Source organism: Mytilus californianus, unplaced genomic scaffold (assembly GCF_021869535.1).
Source record: "Mytilus californianus isolate M0D057914Y unplaced genomic scaffold, xbMytCali1.0.p SCAF_3, whole genome shotgun sequence".
Taxonomy (NCBI): domain Eukaryota; kingdom Metazoa; phylum Mollusca; class Bivalvia; order Mytilida; family Mytilidae; genus Mytilus; species Mytilus californianus.
In genome coordinates, this window is record NW_026262679.1 from 20787614 (window position 1) to 20805169 (window position 17556).

Below are 17556 nucleotides of genomic sequence, written 5' to 3' on the forward strand. Positions count from 1 at the left end.
GAATTAAGTTCTCGAATGGAAATTGATGCTATAATTTCTGGCGGGGAAAATATATTATGTCTTAATTATCCAGTTTAATGTTCCATCATCAAATTATAGGATAATTTGTGAATTGATCAATCATATTTGGTATTTAGGGACCCATTCACATAATGTATATTCGTTTAATGGATTGTAAAGAAAAATTGATAATCCACTACTTGTGCGCTACACAAAGTCTTCCGTGCATTTTTCTAATTTCAATGTCCCAATGAATCAAGTACTAGAGTTATTAAGTTCTTACGGTATAAGTGGTCTTTCGGGACCGTTCGGCACGAAGTTGCTGTGTAGGACGTTAAACATCGCCTTGGGGTAAAAACTATATAATTATGTGAATAACCCTCGTTTATCACTTTCTAATTTTTAGATGTGTATTGATCCTTGCAAATGAAAATAACACTTTATAAATTTGGTGCGTCCCGAAACGCTTTTCTTTATCTACTTTCGTCAGGAACGCTTAACACCAAAAAAATTGAAAGCCCCGGATGTTTACTGAAGTACTTGATTACGTGAGGAGCTATTTGACCAAAATGGACCTTAAACGAATAGGCTTAGCTTTGACGATCTTTATCTCGTTATTTCGTCTTGGTTTGATTTTAATTCCTTTCTTTATATTACGAATAAATGGCATACCGTTATGGGGTGTTTGTCAATGAGACGCCAACCCAACGACACAAAATGAAAACAAGACATCTAATTTAATACCAAAGTACGGTTTTCAACAGATAAAGTCTACAACATGTTAATCTTTTTAAATCGGGGCGAGTTCAAAAATTATGTGAATTAATTTTATGTGAATTAATTTATCAGAGGATTTGAAAGACCTGCATTCGATACCAAATTCACTATTATGACAAAATAAAAACAACACTCAAACATATAAAAAATAAATGGGGAATGTGTCCATGGGACACAGATGATGCCCCCGCTTGCATATAACATTATAAAGGGACATAACCCAAGAACGGTAAAAGTGACGCTTCCCAAATTTGTACTTGATCTGAGTTTTGTGGTAATAAGCATTGTTTATAAGTTTCATAACATTTAGTTGGGGCAAATTTAAGTTAGAGAACGGAAACGTAATTCAGCAATTTTTCCATTTGTAAAAGGGCATTACTCTAGAACGGTAAAAGCGTCGCCAACAAAATTTAAACTTGATCTGTGTTTTGTGGTAATTAGCATTGTGCATAAGTTTCATAACATTTGGTTGAGGCAAACTACAGTTAGAGAACAGAAACAAATATTTCAGCAATTTTTCCATTTGTAAAGGGGCATAACTCTAGAAGAGTAAAAGTGACGCCACCAAAATTCAAACTTAATCTGTGTTTTGTGGAAATTAGCATTGTTTGTAAGTTTCATAACATTTGGTTGAGGCAAACTACAGTTAGAAAACGGAAACGTAAAATTCAGCAATTTTTCCATTTGTAAAGGGGCATAACTCTAGAACGGTAAAAGTGACGCCACCAAAATTTGAACTTGATCTGTGTTTTGTGGTAATTAGCATTGTATATAAGTTTCATAACATTTGGTTGAGGCAAACTAAAGTTAGAGAACGGAAACCAATTTTGGGACGTACGGACGGACATACGGACGTACGTACGGACGTACAGATGGACAAGGGTAAAGCTTAATGCCTCCTCCGCTACGGCGGGGGCATAAAAACCTCTCACGACGTTCATTACATGGGTTTATGCAACATCTAAGTTCACTAAGTATGGGAGAGTACTTGAATATATTTTTTTTCTCCCGATATTACAACATTGTAATATTGCGTCCGATTCACTTAGGAACTAATAAATCCTACTTCATAATAATTTCTATAAGTGTTTTATTGAGAGTAACTGTTGCCTTTCCGAGACAACGATACTTGCTCTCTGTTTGCAAATAAATGAGTCACTTACAAAGAATGATCAATGTATATTTCATGTAATTTCAATAATACAGAATTCAGTTTCAGTAGGCTAGTGATTTCCATAGTTCGGCTATAACCTGTACGGGAATAACCATGTTCTATAAATATTTCTTTCAATTACATAACTTACAGAAATTGCAGCAATATCCCATCATTATAGGTTGTCACAGGCGCTTAGGGAATGGACCCCCTTTTCTATGTATTAGATTTTATTTCATATTTCAACTTACATTCCCACATCTCATGTGTTCTCAGGGGCGGATCCAGCCATTTTTAAAAGGGGGTGCAACCCAGGATAAAGGAGGGATTTCAACCATATGTCCCCATTCAAAAGCATATATCGTAAAAAAAGGGGGTTGCAACCCCTGGAACCCCTCCCCCTGGATCCACCACTGGTTCTTGAGCTTAGCCATAGAATCTTAAAATAACTGTTCATAGTTTGTATATTCTGTTCTCCTCTCATTTTCCAGCGCCTATAGAGATTAGAGGATAATGATGTTATTGATATGAAAAATATCTTTTTCTTACTTTTATTCGCTCAGATAGTATTTGAATCAGTAGGCAGTAAGTTATTCTTCTAGATTGTTACTTTTAAATTTAGATGTTTAGATTCTGCGGAGAGTTACTCTCTGGTCTGAAGATGAACTATACTGATACGGGTGGTCGCATATGATGTGCAAAACAGAACCGATCATCATTAGAAAATCGTCTGATCGTCAATGAAAAATAAAATTTCAGATGGCATGCAATGTTTCTGTTTTCCTGATGGTTCTTTTTCAAAGTAAGCGCTGCTTTACCAAGTATAGATAATGATGTACATGGTCAAAGACAGGCATTGATGGAAGAGTCAAAGACAAGAACAATACAAGGTATTTGGAAAAATGGATACTTTACGATATCCGTGGTGTAATTTATTTCAGGTGTACTAATTTAATGGGATGAATACGATTTCCTTGAATCATTCAGTGAAATGATACAACCTATATAACTGAATGTGAAGTAAAAGTATTTTCATTCATCTTCAGAAACCTTGTTTCAAATTATAAATTGCAAGACAAAAATTTTCTGAGAGCAGGAAATAGAAAGATTGAAGGACCCGTACTCTTCTGGCTTCTGTTTTTATCTTTTACTCTACTGTAATATTTTATAATAATAAATCACACTTTAATATTTTCATGAGTTAACAGTAGCAGACCAGGTAAGGACAAAGTTGATAGTAATGTTCATTTCAACCGAGATTGTTGGGCAATTTGAAAGAGTATTTGTCTATAAATTTCTTTTCCCACATAGATTACAATTTGTTGTATATATCCACAACTAAGTTCTTAAATACGCAAATGTAGCATGATCAACATCTGGCAAAGAACTTTGCTCAATCTTGTGCTAGGGACCTTCTTGAACTGGCAGTGAGGTGTCTTTGATCTATGTTGAAAGTCATTCTGTGACTTTGAGATAAAGAACAGCAATAAAAGTGATGTTCTTTTCCTTTTGTTGTTATCAAGTTCATGTAGTGATTTTATGTTATGAATGAATAAACCATATCCTTTCTTTCCCGTAAGATTCTTCAATTATTCATTCAAATTCAATCCATAAATTTTATTGTTCAATGAGCACCACAATTAATCATATTTAGAGACCTGTAAGTTTGGTCCCAGATCATGTTGTTGTGGTAGCTGATAAAGCTGATAAACAACGAACTGCATAGAGGGTCTCCTATGATAAAGGGTGATAAATTAAGACTGCCAAAGAGCTTATTAGTTCACTTAGCCTTCAAATACAAACTATTTCATGTACCGCCAATGCTAAGAAAAGGGAATGTTAGAAGGGGGCAGATATTTTGCATTACAACATAATACCAACAGATACCTCAGATTTATTGAAAGTGATTTTTAATGTGCAGATAGTGATTTACTAGAGATATGTGGCAGTAGATTTAACGTCCTCATTCCCACCAGAAGTGGCCCTGTATTCATACTTCATTCTAAGCCAAAAGGATGCCACCTAACCAAGGGTTTCCCTGAAGAACTAATACTCCTTTAGGAGGCAAAAATGAGTATGCTTTCTGAGATCCAAAAAACTGATACTCAGCAGGAATACTAGTACTGAAGAAAACCTTTCTGTCATATAATTTTTTTTTCAATGATTCTTAGTGAGATTTTTCTAGATATTTCCAATATGAGTATCCACAAACCAGTCAAATTAGCACTGACAACCAATAAAATAAATTGCTTCGCCGAGCGCAGCTGGATACGACCGCAGAGGTCCAATCCTGAACAGTTGGGGCAAAAATGGACACAATATTAGCGCTTGATACAGGTCTGAATTTGGATAGTAATTAAATATTTGACACATAATAGGATTCTGACACAGAATAAAGTCAAAGGACTTAGAATTGGTTATATGATTTGAATTTATATTCAATTTTTTGCTTTTGTGCAATACACTATGCTGTTGCAAATTGACCTCCCCTTTTTTGGCAAAAAAAAAAAAATATTTGAAGAAATTTTCTTTTTAATTTCTGAAATCTGAAATGAGAAAAAATTGTCCCCCCTCACCATTTCTTTTTACCCCCCCCCCCCCAATTTTTTTTTCACCTCCCCCCCCCCTTTTTCCAAAAAAAAATTCTTTCACTCAAGATATGGTCATAATCTCAATTCAAATTTCCAATGGCATGCAACCATAATTACCCATTTAAATACATCATAAAAGTCTTAAAATAGAGAATGACATACATAATCATGGCTAAAATTAATATTCCTTAATCAGCATTTTTAAATAGTAACTTCTAAAAAATAAATTGACAGCTAATCACCTCAAGACAATACATTTCTTTATACATAATTTAAAAGCAGTGTAAGGGAGGTAATCCAAACATAACATTGTACTTTTTTTAATTGTCCATTAACCAGGAAACCCTTGTTTTGCCCCTAATTCCTAAAAGGTTTGAGCCATAACCCCCCAAAGCCAATCCTAACCATGCCTTTGTGGTATGGAAACTTGTGGTATAATTTCAGAGAGATCCATACACCGTTCTACAAGTTATTGTCTGGAAACTAGAAAAATGCTTATTTGGGCCCCTTTTTGGCCCCTAATTCCTAAACTGTTAGGACTATAACCCCCAAAATCAATCCCAACCTTCCTTTTGTGGTTATAAACCTTGTGTTTAAATTTCATAGATTTTTATTAACATTTACTAAAGTTATTGTCCAGAAACCAAATGTCTTCGGACGACGCTGACGACAACGTGATACCAATATACGACCACAAAATTTTTTGCGGTCGTATAAAATTTTGATTTGTTATTGGTACAATGGCTTTCTAGCAATAAATATTTTTTGAGAAGACCGGTTTGAACTTCCCAAATGAAGAGAATTTAATAATGAATGAAACTGTTTAGTCACTTACAAAGACATCTCATTAATTTAAATGAGATTCAAAAAAAGTTAACCATATTTTTTCAAACTACAAGCTAAAGAGTACATACAAAATGACAATTACAGATTGAAAATTATTTTATTTCCCATATGTACATGATCCTTTTTCTTACAAACAAACTGATAAGTTAACATTGTGTTATTTTCAGTCAACAGGAAAGAAAAAAAAGCCCAATTTTCTACATGTTGTACAAAACAAATTAGGGCTCATATTCCAACATAGAAAAGCACTAGCTAAGGTTTTATGCTGATTAATACATAATTTCATTTTAGTTAAGATTCAGTATTTTCAATAAAATTTCTAGAGATTATGTTATTTTGTTGTTGCTATATTCATTTTCATGAAACCCGATCATTTATGTTTGACAGAAAATAATAAAAGAAAGTATTATAATATAATCTATGATCAGATCAATAATTTCATTCTAAGTTACTTATTGGTGCATAAAATAAGCTGAGATATTTAGGGCTTTACACAATGTTCAAGGGCAATAACTCTCAAATCAACAAAATGTTTAAAACTTCATTATTAAAGCATTTTATTTATAACATAATAGTTGAAGACGACCCCTGGTTTAAATTTGAATATGTTTGAAATATGGTTAAAACCAGAAAAAAAAATCTGAACATTAGGTTTTCTCTAATTACAATTCAAATAAATTTTAAATAACCAATTCAATTATTCTGGGAAACAGCATTATTATTTGAAAGTATAAAAGGTGCTCCTCTTTTGTCATGATAACAGAAGATTTTATAATGTGTTTCAGTTAGAATTGATTTCCACTTAAACCTTTTACAATTGAAATCTATTAAATTTTGTTTTTTTAATAGAAAAAAGGACATATTTAACTTTGTTATAATATTTCTCTTTTACTTCATATCAATGCCAATTAAATAATAATAAAAAGTGTATAAACGATGTCATTTGTCCTAATCAGACAGGTAAAAAATTAATAAACTGAACTGGTTTGTAAATTCTTAATACATGAAGGAAAAAAGAAGATACTAAGTATATTGCCACCTGAAATTCTAACTTTAAAAATACCAGTTTCAAGTTTCTGAGAAAATTCTACTAGAGAAGATTGATTATCCATCTTTCACACACTTTCTCACACAAATGTAAACAAAAAAAATCACAAATCCTTGACTTATGGACTAGATGTAAGGAATACTGTCTGTATCCAGTCAATAACAACCTTGTCACCTTAACTGGCAGGATAACCATTTATATATATTGATTATCTACAAATTTAAGGGCTAGGAGAAAAAGACCAGTTATTCTTAGAAAAATAAATGTATCTTTAAGTAATCTTGTAGAACAAGACATGAAAATGAGATTTTGATAGCATTGTTTTCAATTGTTTATAATATTTCAATGATAAAAGATTGACGGCTAATGTTAATAATGAATGGATTCAGCAACTACTTGTATATCATTTACATTGTTAGATGCTATAAGTGATCAATATTTGCTACTGTAGGTTCTAACTTTACCTGTCAGAGGCATGCTATATAAAAATTCTAAATTCTAATCTTTATGATAAAGCAATAATGAAAATTTGCATGATCATGTTTTCAAAATTTATAAATAAATGTTTGCATTTTGTAGAATAATATAGTTAACATATAAAACCAAATACATTTGTTCTATTTTTTCTTTCTACTTCAGGTAAGTGTTATTTACTATTTACTTTAACATAATTGTAAAGGTGTCTATTCTCCTGTGTTATAAACAGTTTTCTTAATTCTAACTTGCTATATAAAAAAGCAACCAAAATCCATGTAGTTATTAGATCACTAATATAAAAAAAATTAATAAGCAAGCTCACATGCCTCATTTTAATAAAAAGTTAAAAGTCCCTTTTCACAAAAATGTTTTTTTTTCAAGGTTTTAAGTGTATCCCTTGAAGAATAAAGGAGTAACTGAAGTGACCCAATAAATCTTGTGAAATTTGTCCAACTCCAACATGCCAAATAATAATTCCCAATTTCAAAGTTTTCGAGGTTATTATAAAACCAATAATATATCTTCAAATTTTAAAGTGATCGGACTAGAAATAAAAATATGTGTAGGCAACAGTACAGGAATGACAGATGGATAGACATGTCAAAAAAATCATGTTTGTATAACACTAAGTACAAATGAACAAATAAGAGATCAGCCAGGTGGGTTTAATTTTGATTCTGATGAAACATTTTCTTTTATGTATTCAAACAATGCTGTCCTTTTGAATATGAATTTATCTGTTAGTTAATTATTGAATTGTGAGCTTAAGATCACTTTGAATATTTATAAGAAAAATAGGTTAATCCAAGAAAACTTGTGCCCAGTAGGTGTTTAATGATCAAAATGAGATAATGAAATAACTATCATAAATGTAAACAATGACAGAAAAATAGTAAGAGGTAAACCAACTCAATTTTTGTTTTTTGTCCCCTGGATATATTTAATTCTATGGTCAAATGATATCAAAAACCCAAGAGGTGACTGTCCCCTGGATATATTTAATTCTATGGTCAAATGATATCAAAAACCCAAGAGGTGACTGTCCCCTGGATATATTTAATTCTATGGTCAAATGATATCAAAAACCCAAGAGGTGACTGATAATGAAGATGATTTACAAGTAAATAATTATCAACACCATGTTTCAAATATTTATGACTTGTATTTTGCATTAAATATAAGGACTGAATCTGGCACCATCAAAATAGAGGAATGAAAAGTGAGCAAGGTTTTTTTCAACTAAAAAACTACTTTTTGTATGCAGTATGTACAATGAAGCAGTCAGAAGAAAATCTATACAAAATATACAATAAAAATAAAATTGCATTGTATTGTAGAAAAAATTGGCTATGTACAAAAGTATAAACATATGATTAAATAAATATATTAATTTAATAATGTATATGGACCATCACAGTATAGCTACCACAATGAGTATAAATGGAACTTCAGACTAGTATATACCACACCCCTCCCCTTCTTTTTTAACAGTATTTTTGCTTAAACAATCTTGTTCAATCCTCAGATTTTAATTTTATAGAAATATTAAATATAATGCAACAAACTAAAACAATTTTTTGTTTATTTACTATATATTCTTCCTGAGCCTTAAAGAACGATTTTGTTACCAAATTTTATACAAAAAAAAAAAAAAAAAAGACGGGAAAAAATTGTAGAATAACATGAATATATATTTAGGATCATCAGGATCAAGTTTTACCAAAGCAGTATATCTAGTTTTGGCTTGATATATACCAGTCTAAAGTCTAAATGATAAATGGTTTTATTTTTCTTATTATGCAATAAAATCCTGACATTCTTCAGCACAAATGTTTCCCCCATAAACTTAATGCCACCTCAACTGAAGGAATTTAAATAATGTACAAGATTGGAATAGTTAATAAAATTATGTATTTACATTATCAAGTTCATATGCCACCATTTGATTTCACAAATCATACATATATTTCAAGTAATACATACACACACCACCTTATAACATACAACCACACACATACTTATGTACACAACACCTGCCAATGCAGAGCTCCTATCATTAACAAATATCCATTAACAAACAAATCTTCTGTTATTACACTCAAATTGCAACCAATTAACAGTAGCAGTTTTATTGCAAAATCACTGTTTCCATATGAATAACTTCTATCCAGATTCACATGTATCTAACCTAGAGGTACAACAGGGATCCAGATCTACATGTATAACATGTGCCTGGATCTGTATGTAAACATGTATTCAGACTTATATGTGTGCTCATCACAGTAAAATATTAAAGCTATTTGTGCATCAGATAAAATATTTAAGTGTTGAATATAATAGTCTTATTATTACAGAAATAATTTTTTGTTGTAATTTGTTGTTTGAGTTCCTAAATATTCCATTATAAAATCTAAAAGTAAAATGTATGGCTAAGAAATACCACAATTTTCAATATTTGCTTAAAAATATAAACAATTTAATAGCTTTTGCTGCATGGATTTCTGAAGTGAACTTAATTTAAAATCTAGATTTTATAAAATTAGGACTAAGCACTCTGACGTTTCACTTTCATAACATTTAAATTGACTTCCAACACAACACATTTCTCCACTCTAAACCAGAAGTTACAAATTTATCTCTAACAATGATTATTGTTACTATGATTTAAGTAGTAGACTGATTATCAACATATATACCAGGCTGAGTAAAACATTGCACCAAGATACCATACATTTCTGCACTCTAATCCATACAACCTCTAATATTTTAGGTTGTCAATAAAGAAATCATGTCATTATCAAATGATATATTCAACAACTCAAGTTTGTAACCTGAAACAAGGAATCATTTTAAAGCAAAAAATACACTATTATATATCTAAAATTCAAGGATTTCTAACAGGGAAAATAATACATGAAGTTCATGAATGATAATAACTCCAATTTAACAACAATTTGTTTCATAGATAAAAGTTAGACATTTGTCCATAAAAATATATTCTCTAAAAAAGGCACCAAACATAAAGGTGTAGCGGAGTTAGAACATGATAGGCTTATTAGCTGTTGCTTTTCTTACATATTCTGTGAATGTCTTTAGAAATCTGGGATATTCTCTCTTGTATACTGCTCTCAATACAGAAGATGGTACCCAGCCACCTGGATTAACTGTAAAACAAAATAACATCATAATCCATACAGTATAATTTTTTTTCAATATCAAAATGAATAAATGTCTTTTATTGTTTAAAAGGTACTTTCAAATTTTTTGCCCATCTGACATACAATTATAAATCCAAGAAATCTAATATGTTTGCTAGAACAGGAATGTTATATATGGGATCTGGTACATGTATTCAACTTTGTTCTATCTTTGCTAGATCCAATAGTAATCTACAGGAATGTTATATATGGGATCTGGTACATGTATTCAACTTTGTTCTATCTTTGCTAGATCCTCTAGTAATCTACAGGAATGTTATATATGGGATCTGGTACATGTATTCAACTTTGTTCTATCTTTGCTAGATCCTATAGTAATCTACAGGAATGTTATATATGGGATCTGGTACATGTATTCAACTTTGTTCTATCTTTGCTAGATCCTCTAGTAATCTACAGGAATGTTATATATGGGATCTGGTACATGTATTCAACTTTGTTCTATCTTTGCTAGATCCTATAGTAATCTACAGGAATGTTATATATGGGATCTGGTACATGTATTCATCTTTGTTCTATCTTTGCTAGATCCTATAGTAATCTACAGGAATGTTATATATGTGATCTGGTACATGTATTCATCTTTGTTCTATCTTTGCTAGATCCTATAGTAATCTACAGGAATGTTATATATGGGATCTGGTACATGTATTCATCTTTGTTCTATCTTTGCTAGATCCTATAGTAATCTACAGGAATGTTATATATGGGATCTGGTACATGTATTCATCTTTGTTCTACCTTTGCTAGATCCTATAGTAATCTACAGGAATGTTATATATGGGATCTGGTACATGTATTCATCTTTGTTCTATCTTTGCTAGATCCTATAGTAATCTACAGGAAAGTTATATATGGGATCTGGTACATGTATTCATCTTTGTTCTATCTTTGCTAGATCCTATAGTAATCTACAGGAATGTTATATATGGGATCTGGTACATGTATTCATCTTTGTTCTATCTTTGCTAGATCCTATAGTAATCTACAGGAAAGTTATATATGGGATCTGGTACATGTATTCATCTTTGTTCTATCTTTGCTAGATCCTATAGTAATCTACAGGAAAGTTATATATGGGATCTGGTACATGTATTCATCTTTGTTCTATCTTTGCTAGATCCTATAGTAATCTACAGGAAAGTTATATATGGGATCTGGTACATGTATTCATCTTTGTTCTATCTTTGCTAGATCCTATAGTAATCTACAGGAAAGTTATATATGGGATCTGGTACATGTATTCATCTTTGTTCTATCTTTGCTAGATCCTATAGTAATCTACAGGAATGTTATATATGGGATCTGGTACATGTATTCATCTTTGTGCTATCTGAGAGACCATTTTTTTCTATGGGACATACATCCCAAAAATGAAAAGAAAGGAATGAAACGCAAAAAAATAATAATGTGCATGTTGCTCAATAAACATAAAAAATATACTAACCATCAGCTGTGTAACTTATTTTACATGTAATATTATCTCTGGTTATTTCCCCTTCTGAGGGTGGCTCTATAATGGTTTGACAAATCATTCCAACATTCATTGTTACTCGTGTGTATTTTCCATCCTAGAAAACAAATGAAAATGAAGAAGTTACATATATCTGAAATCTAACATCAGAACAACAGTTAAATGATATCTTCTAAGGTTCACATCAGCACCATAAGGCTACAGTGAACTAAAATATTTAAGTAGCAAATGATAACATTCAGAGAGTACACTTGTACATCAAATATTGTTTTTTAAACTTTTAAAATGACTTTCAACATTATTCAAAAATTTTTTGGTCCTTATTAATTTACACTCTTAATATAATTTATAAACAACAAGAATGTGTCCATAGTACACGGATGCCCCACTAGCACTATCATTTTCTATGTTCAGTGGACCATGAAATTGGGGTCAAAACTCTAATTTGGCATAAAATTAGAAAGATCATATCATAGGGAACATGTGTACTAAGTTTCAAGTTGATTGGACTTCAACTTCATCAAAAACTACCTTGACCAAAACTTTAACCTGAAGCGGGACAGATGGACGGACGGACGAACGAATGGACACACATACCAAAAAACATAATGCCCCTAGGTGGGGCATAAAAATCTATATTTTTTTTTTACTTCATACAATTGTAAGATTTGACCTTTTCTATTTACATGTACTGCAGATTCATTATTATTCGTGGGATACTAGTTCTTGTGGATTTAGTGCATAAAGGTTAATACTGAATTTAAATGTTCAAGGAGGTGCAAATTTTCTATAGACTGGTATGGAGACTTTGACAAAACATCGAAATAAAATATCCATGAAAATGCAATTTTTCCTCAATCTAAGAAAATTGGTATCCAAGAATATAAATGCATCCACAATATGCAAATGCAACAACTATAACTGATGCCTTTGATTTATACATTCACTGATATATATAACTAGTGACTTCAAGTGTCAGGTCTGCTCACAAAGTTTCTATGAATGCTTTACCTTAATAAGAACCAATGAAATGCTTCAAAGCAAACAGAATCATTTCTGCACCTTTTGGTTCAAACAGGTAAAGCAGATTAAAGACCTAAGCATTTTTTATTAGTTTGGATTATCAAATGTAATTCAAAATCTGTTTTATCAAGATTACAAATTATCATTTCCTTAACTTTTTTAGAATGTGTTGTACTTACAGATATTTTAGGATGTTTTGTACTGTATTTTGTACTTACAGATATTTTAGGATGTTTTGCACTGTATTTTGTACTTATAGATATTTTAGGATGTTTTGTACTGTATTTTGTACTTAGATATTTTAGGATGTTTTGTACTGTATTTTGTACTTAGATATTTTAGGATGTTTTGTACTGTATTTTGTACTTAGATATTTTAGGATGTTTTGTACTGTATTTTGTACTTAGATATTTTAGGATGTTTTGTACTGTATTTTGTACTTACAGATATTTTAGGATGTTTTGTACTGTATTTTGTACTTAGATATTTTAGGATGTTTTGTACTGTATTTTGTACTTACAGATATTTTAGGATGTTTTGTACTGTATTTTGTACTTAGATATTTTAGGATGTTTTGTACTGTATTTTGTACTTAGATATTTAGGATGTTTTGTACTGTATTTTGTACTTAGATATTTAGGATGTTTTGTACTGTATTTTGTACTTACAGGTATTTAGGATGTTTTGTACTGTATTTTGTACTTACAGATATTTTAGGATGTTTTGTACTGTATTTTGTACTTAGATATTTTAGGATGTTTTGTACTGTATTTTGTACTTAGATATTTTAGGATGTTTTGTACTGTATTTTGTACTTACAGATATTTTAGTATTTTGTACTTACAGATATTTTAGGATGTTTTGTACTGTATTTTGTACTTAGATATTTTAGGATGTTTTGTACTGTATTTTGTACTTACAGATATTTTAGGATGTTTTGTACTGTATTTTGTACTTAGATATTTTAGGATGTTTTGTACTGTATTTTGTACTTACAGATATTTTAGGATGTTTTGTACTGTATTTTGTACTTAGATATTTAGGATGTTTTGTACTGTATTTTGTACTTAGATATTTTAGGATGTTTTGTACTGTATTTTGTACTTACAGATATTTTAGGATGTTTTGTACTGTATTTTGTACTTAGATATTTAGGATGTTTTGTACTGTATTTTGTACTTAGATATTTAGGATGTTTTGTACTGTATTTTGTACTTACAGGTATTTAGGATGTTTTGTACTGTATTTTGTACTTACAGATATTTTAGGATGTTTTGTACTGTATTTTGTACTTAGATATTTTAGGATGTTTTGTACTGTATTTTGTACTTAGATATTTTAGGATGTTTTGTACTGTATTTTGTACTTACAGGTATTATTGGATGTTTTGTACTGTATTTTGTACTTACAGATATTTTAGTATTTTGTACTTACAGATATTTTAGGATGTTTTGTACTGTATTTTGTACTTAGATATTTTAGGATGTTTTGTACTGTATTTTGTACTTACAGATATTTTAGGATGTTTTGTACTGTATTTTGTACTTAGATATTTTAGGATGTTTTGTACTGTATTTTGTACTTACAGATATTTTAGGATGTTTTGTACTGTATTTTGTACTTAGATATTTAGGATGTTTTGTACTGTATTTTGTACTTAGATATTTTAGGATGTTTTGTACTGTATTTTGTACATACAAGATATTTTAGGATGTTTTGTACTGTATTTTGTACTTAGATATTTAGGATGTTTTGTACTGTATTTTGTACTTACAGGTATTTTAGGATGTTTTGTACTGTATTTTGTACTTAGATATTTAGGATGTTTTGTACTGTATTTTGTACTTACAGATATTTTAGGATGTTTTGTACTGTATTTTGTACTTAGATATTTTAGGATGTTTTGTACTGTATTTTGTACTTACAGATATTTTAGGATGTTTTGTACTGTATTTTGTACTTACAGGTATTATTGGATGTTTTGTACTGTATTTTGTACTTACAGATATCTTAGGATGTTTTGTACTGTATTTTGTACTTACAGATATTTTAGGATGTTTTGTACTGTATTTTGTACTTACAGGTATTATTGGATGTTTTGTACTGTATTTTGTACTTACAGATATTTTAGTATTTTGTACTTACAGATATTTTAGGATGTTTTGTACTGTATTTTGTACTTACAGATATTTTAGGATGTTTTGTACTGTATTTTGTACTTACAGGTATTATTGGATGTTTTGTACTGTATTTTGTACTTACAGATATTTTAGTATTTTGTACTTACAGATATTTTAGGATGTTTTGTACTGTATTTTGTACTTAGATATTTAGGATGTTTTGTACTGTATTTTGTACTTACAGATATTTTAGGATGTTTTCTACTGTATTTTGTACTTACAGATATTTTAGGATGTTTTGTACTGTATTTTGTACTTAGATATTTTAGGATGTTTTGTACTGTATTTTGTACTTAGATATTTTAGAATGTTTTGTACTGTATTTTGTATTACAGGTATTATTGGATGTTTTGTACTGTATTTTGTACTTACAGATATTTTAGGATGTTTTGTACTGTATTTTGTACTTACAGATATTTTAGGATGTTTTGTACTGTATTTTGTACTTAGATATTTTAGGATGTTTTGTACTGTATTTTGTACTTACAGATATTTTAGGATGTTTTGTACTGTATTTTGTACTTACAGATATTTTAGGATGTTTTGTACTGTATTTTGTACTTAGATATTTTAGGATGTTTTGTACTGTATTTTGTACTTACAGATATTTTAGAAGGTTTTGTACTGTATTTTGTACTTACAGGTATTATTGGATGTTTTGTACTGTATTTTGTACTTACAGATATTTTAGGATGTTTTGTACTGTATTTTGTACTTAGATATTTTAGGATGTTTTGTACTGTATTTTGTACTTACAGATATTTTAGGATGTTTTGTACTGTATTTTGTACTTAGATATTTTAGGATGTTTTGTACTGTATTTTGTACTTACAGATATTTTAGGATGTTTTGTACTGTATTTTGTACTTAGATATTTTAGGATGTTTTGTACTGTATTTTGTACTTACAGATATTTTAGAAGGTTTTGTACTGTATTTTGTACTTACAGGTATTATTGGATGTTTTGTACTGTATTTTGTACTTACAGATATTTTAGGATGTTTTGTACTGTATTTTGTACTTAGATATTTTAGGATGTTTTGTACTGTATTTTGTACTTACAGATATTTTAGGATGTTTTGTACTGTATTTTGTACTTCCAGATATTTTAGGATGTTTTGTACTGTATTTTGTACTTAGATATTTTAGGATGTTTTGTACTGTATTTTTTACTTACAGATATTTTAGGATGTTTTGTACTGTATTTTGTACTTAGATATTTTAGGATGTTTTATACTGTATTTTGTACTTACAGATATTTTAGGATGTTTTGTACTGTATTTTGTACTTAGATAATTTAGGAGGTTTTGTACTGTATTTTGTACTTACAGATATTTTAGGATGTTTTGTACTGTATTTTGTACTTAGATATTTTAGGATGTTTTGTACTGTATTTTGTACTTACAGATATTTTAGGATGTTTTGTACTGTATTTTGTACTTAGATATTTAGGATGTTTTGTACTGTATTTAGTACTTACAGATAATTTAGGATGTTTTGTACTGTATTTTGTACTTACAGATATTTTAGGATGTTTTATACTGTATTTTGTACTTACAGATATTTTAGGATGTTTTGTACTGTATTTTGTACTTAGATATTTTAGGATGTTTTGTACTGTATTTTGTACTTAGATATTTTAGGATGTTTTGTACTGTATTTTGTACTTAGATATTTTAGAATGTTTTGTACTGTATTTTGTACTTAGATATTTTAGGATGTTTTGTACTGTATTTTGTACTTAGATATTTTAGGATGTTTTGTACTGTATTTTGTACTTATATATTTTAGAATGTTTTGTACTGTATTTTGTACTTACAGATATTTTAGGATGTTTTGTACTGTATTTTGTACTTAGATATTTTAGGATGTTTTGTACTGTATTTTGTACTTACAGATATTTTAGGATGTTTTGTACTGTAATTTGTACTTACAGATATTTTTGGATGTTTTGTACTGTATTTTGTACTTAGATATTTTAAAATGTTTTGTACTGTATTTTGTACTTACAGATATTTTTGGATGTTTCGTACTGTAATTAACAACTATCCATCGATCTGGTGTTTCATCTGTTTGTCCAGGTAAATGTCGTTTATGAGACCAGAATAATGCATCTCTTTGTGATGCTGGCCAAACCCTTTTAATGACATTGTGTAAAATAACTGTATCTTCTGAGGGCCATTCTACTGCTACTGTTGAGTCTAAGGTTACTGTAAAGTTCAAATGTTCAATAATTGTACTAAATATCTCCTTAAATTCATATCGTTTGTCATTTCTTTCTCTTGATTAATGATTTAGTCTTTCAAATTGAGATTTATTCAATTTAATGTATTGGACAATATAATTCAAAAAATTTATTAGTATTTAGCTTTCATTTCCCCAGTAAGTAATCTAATCCAATACTGTCTATACCTGTCTAAAAACATTATGTCAAAAATAGATGATACAATTTCTGTGTGTATGACATGTTTCCAGAATAACCTTCATCAGTTATGCTATAGACAAAAAGTTTGCATGGCAAGAAATATTCATATATATATAAATATATATTAAGTATGTAGACCACTGATAAAAAAATTAATCTTGAAATAAAATATTTTGTTTTCTTTCTTATAACTAGTTCCTTGTAATGTTAACTTACAATCCCAGTGCATCTTGACATCAATATCCCAGAAATGATGACATACTTCATGACCAGTAAATCCCTGAAATAAACAGTCATTGTTAACATTGATGGGTGTATATAAAGGTACAATGAACAGGACTAGT

At 29.8% G+C, this 17556-nt stretch overlaps 1 protein-coding gene across 3 annotated transcripts in view; it reads right to left on the reverse strand.

Moving 5' to 3' along the window:
• Positions 1-5445: 5445 nt before the first annotated feature.
• Positions 5446-17556, reverse strand: part of LOC127734099 (ceramide transfer protein-like) — a 32212-nt gene continuing 20101 nt past the window's right edge. For all 3 annotated transcript variants that reach the window (XM_052243728.1, XM_052243727.1, XM_052243726.1), the window contains exons 11-14: positions 17429-17492; positions 16798-16997; positions 11558-11681; positions 5446-10056 (exon numbers count right to left, since the gene is read on the reverse strand). In XM_052243728.1, coding sequence (XP_052099688.1) covers positions 9929-10056; positions 11558-11681; positions 16798-16997; positions 17429-17492 — 516 coding nt within the window. In that variant the 3' untranslated portion in view covers positions 5446-9928. The remainder of the gene's footprint in view (positions 10057-11557; positions 11682-16797; positions 16998-17428; positions 17493-17556) is intronic.